This window comes from Anastrepha obliqua, chromosome 3 (assembly GCF_027943255.1).
Source record: "Anastrepha obliqua isolate idAnaObli1 chromosome 3, idAnaObli1_1.0, whole genome shotgun sequence".
In the NCBI taxonomy this organism is placed as follows: Eukaryota; Metazoa; Arthropoda; class Insecta; order Diptera; family Tephritidae; genus Anastrepha; species Anastrepha obliqua.
Window position 1 is genome coordinate 7,823,357 of NC_072894.1, and position 4,073 is coordinate 7,827,429.

The 4,073-nt window shown below is 36.1% G+C and overlaps 1 protein-coding gene across 1 annotated transcript; it reads left to right on the forward strand.

Annotated features, from left to right (window-relative positions):
- The first annotated feature begins 833 nt into the window (after positions 1-833).
- LOC129240779 (uncharacterized) lies at positions 834-1,652 on the forward strand. The gene is made up of 2 exons (XM_054876760.1): positions 834-918; positions 1,158-1,652. Exons 1-2 carry the CDS (start codon positions 916-918, stop codon positions 1,644-1,646), a joined length of 492 nt encoding a protein of 163 aa, XP_054732735.1. The 5' UTR covers positions 834-915; the 3' UTR covers positions 1,647-1,652.
- The last annotated feature ends 2,421 nt before the right edge of the window (positions 1,653-4,073 follow it).

Here is a 4,073-nt window from a genome sequence, read left to right on the forward strand (position 1 = left end):
ATGGCACGCGTCCACCTCATCCCACACATCTACGTGGAAATGATTAGTGTAAATGCTCTATAACGGCAATCGAAAAACCACTTGGAGCATCATCGAGCTGGCACCACAAATTTTGTATTTTTTTTTGAGGGATGAGGGGGTTTAAAATGTCTAATGCATCATCAAAGCTGCGGTCGAAGCGGGACTGAAAAAATCGCTCTCGTTTGGTGCCGTCACCCACTCTGGAGTTGCTTTCGCATTACTTCAGAGTAGTATACCATCTTCCTCATTACAAAGGTCGATACCTACAAAGGTCTATCTATACATTTTTTGTCTTTAGTCGAAAAGTCGTTCAAAAGCTCAGCTTGTCTAATTGCTGAATTAGAGATTATATTTCAGATGGTTAATAAAAGACTTGAAAAGCACTTTGAACTTTCATTGACGGTTCATGAGAATTTCTCCATAGAAACTTGAAAGTATCCATTTCCTCAAATTTAATACAAAACTTCAGCCAATTATGATGAGAATATGTGTAATAAAGAAAGCGTAATAAAAATTTCAAGTAACAAAGAAGCTGAAACAAATAATAACTTCCCATATCTCCAAAGGAGCCAGCTTGCGGAGCCATATTAATAAAGACATTTTTGATTATTTCAGTCTTTACTATTGCCCTCTCAAGCACTTAGCTTATGTTTGGCACCTTGTATAATAAAGAAGACATACCAATATTTGGTACGAGCGCCTGAGCAGCTCATTATGCCCAATTCTTGATTGTTCACTTCTGTATATTGGCCCTAATGCAGTTGCACTAAATATCACTGCCATGGCCTTTACCAACCAGCGATAGCAAATGGTATAAATACGCCATCAATGGTCAACTGAGATATCGTCAAAGTTTAATCGTTGTGGTGTAAACATCGCGACAAATCAACAAAAATGGTGTGTAAATAAACGAATGATAATACAAAATTATCAAAAAGAAAAGAAAAGAAGAAAAATTCAAAACAAAAAAAAAAAATATATATTATATATAAAAAAATAAACCGAAAATCCTAACAGTTTGTTTGTAATCTAATATTCAGTGATTTCGTATTCGCTGATTGTGATTAGTTAACGAGTGTTTGTGTCTCAAATTTAAAATTTTAATTTCGTTTTTTTGTTTTCTATTTTGCATGCAGAAATTCTTCGTTGCCGTCTCCTTCGCCTTATTGGCTTGCGCTGCTGCAGACGTCTCCCATCTCGGCGGTGGTTATAATTATCCCGCACCAGTACATGAAGAAATTCGATCGGAACCCATTGTGCCACAAAATACCTACTTACCACCTCCACCACCACCACCACCGCCATCCCAGGGCTACAACTACCCAGCTCCAGTGCATGAGGCAATGAAATCGGAACCAATTGTTCCACAGAACACCTACATTCCACCTCCTCCACCACCACCACCACCACCACCACCACAAAATACCTACCTCCCACCAGCTCCAATCCATGAAGCAATCCAATCCCAGCCTATTGCACCACCACAAAACACCTACATCCCACCAGCTCCAATCCATGAAGCGGTTCAATCTCAGCCGATTGCCCCACCACAGAACACATATCTTCCTCCATCGGGCTACCGCTACAAGACCGTTCGTCGCGTTGTCTACAGACGCCGTTTCTAATTGAACGCTGAGTTGGCGCTTTGTTGATTATTATTAGTTCACTTTGTTATGATTTACTAGCTCGAAATATAAATACTAGATTCAATTGAAACACGTTTTCTTCATTCATTTGCCAAAAGATGTTTATGTTTAAAATATTTATTTCGGGCAGAAAAATTATATTTGCATCTGCAGCAGTTTCAGTTTCATATTTGAAGTTTTCGGAAGTAACGGTTTAAAGTATTTAATGAACACAGTTGCTGCATGGAACTCCGGCACTCAGATGTTTATGCCCACTGTAATTGCGAGCTAGCGCTGAAAGTTTTGTTGGTAAAGCGTTAGGAGAGAGGGATATTACAAAGTCAACTGCTCTTGAAATTAGCTTGACTCCATGGATGATAGATTACATGGTTGTGCGTTCCGAATTCGTTGTATCGTAAGAACCAATGAATAAACAGTCAAAAGAAAGGGGAATTACTTGTTTGTGAGGGGGAAAAGTAGGCGAAAGCAAGGGAAACAACCAAATTTAAGAAATTATACGCCCACACACAAACTTTCTTGACTTGGCGTCTTCCGCAAACAAACAGAAACAAACTGCATTTGGAGGCTTTATATTAGTTCGTGCTTTAACAATTTAACACGCGGCTCTTCGCTTTCATTGGCTTGTTCAGTTTAAATATCACAAATCACAATACTACCAAGCCATTCACTGAATTTTCACAAACATTTAATTTCTCTTATCATACTTTTGTTTGTTTTGTTCGTTTGTTTTGTATTGCGAAGGGAGCTGAGGTCAGGCTTGTCAAAATCGCGAAAAATAAAGTAACTGTTTTAAGAAGGCGCCACTTATGGTATTCAATTCGTGTTGGTTTGACTCCTTCCCTTTTCGCAAAAACTTTTTCTATACTTCTGGTATTTCATGCACAAGGTTTCGAACACGGCTACTACCGAATGGTAGTAGTAATGCATCAAGCAATTCTATTACTATGCTCGGTATCTAATTTTAGGTCTACAAAAAAGCATCGCCGCCTACTTGTTTTTTGGTATTTTGAATGTTTTAATTAGAATCATTAGAAATATTTTAATGTACCAAAAAAATGTTTATATGAAAGAAAGTGCTTAATATTCGGACTAAAAAAATTATAAAAAAACAATGGAATTTTTCGGCAACTTGAAGCCTTCACTTCACTATATTAAGCTATGAAACTGCATACCATTTTTTTTGTTCCTCTTAAAAACCTTGTAATTGTAATATAAAGTTTGTGGAATGCTATAATTTTAATGTTAATTTTGCAATTTGGATTTATATTGTTTATGTTAGACAATGAGCAACAATTTTATTAACAAAAATAATGAGCATTCGAAAAAACACAAAATAGTCAAAACAGGTCGAAATGTTAAAATCAAAATGTTATCTTTTTATTGCGAGCTGTAAGAAACAGAATTACGGGGATTCGTTTGTATGTTAACCGAGTAGACGTTTAACAGGTATCTGTTGGAGTTGCTAGATACAGAGAATGTTAATGACATGACAGAGAATGTCAATGTTAATGACAGAGAATATTAAAGACATTAATGTTAACATTCTCTGCTAGAGATCTTCGGGTGACGAGCTGTGCGCGAAGTTCGTTCTCGCTCGAAATTCGTTCATTGCTCAACTGCTCAAATTTTTGAAATTCTCGAGCTTTCAAACAATTCGAGCTGTTTAGTTGTCCAACCAATTTTTTTTTATCAACAGCTGTTTTTTAGTAATATACTTATAAATATACATATATGCCTCAGAATATCATATGATTTCTATGAGGATATGAAAAAGCTTGTCTGCCGAAGGGTGACCGCCATTAGACAACCTCTTTTCTACCATTTGTTGTTTCATACCCAGGATTTCGAGTCCCGGACCCAGTACGCGCCAACCTACATGACTACGACGGCCGAAATAGTAAATGGTATATATGTTCAATTTCTCTTTTAATGACTTTCTGAAAAACATTTAATTTTTCATAAAATGCATGTCTCAAGCTTGACAACATTTTGTCAACGTGTATTAATATTTTTTAAAACTAAAAAAAAGTCATATAATCAACACTAGCTTCATTCAAATTATTCAAAAAAGCTCGATATGCTCGAACTCGATATTCGTACTTATATTGGGTAGTCGAAAATGTCTTTTTGTATTTTGTCAATAGATATCGCTGGAGTCATCTATCTCCAGTGCTGCCAATCACATTGTGTCATATCATATGGTGTTAGAAAGGTGACACATTTTAAGTTTCATTTAACCAAAAAAAAATTAAATTCGGAGAAGTTGAAAAAAAGTTATAGCTGTTCAAAAATGAGTGAAAATAATGAAGAAATTCGCTATATTTTGAAATTTTTGTATAAAAAAGGGAAGAATGCCACGCAAGCCACCAATGAAATTTGTGAAGTTTACGGAGACGATGCTGTATC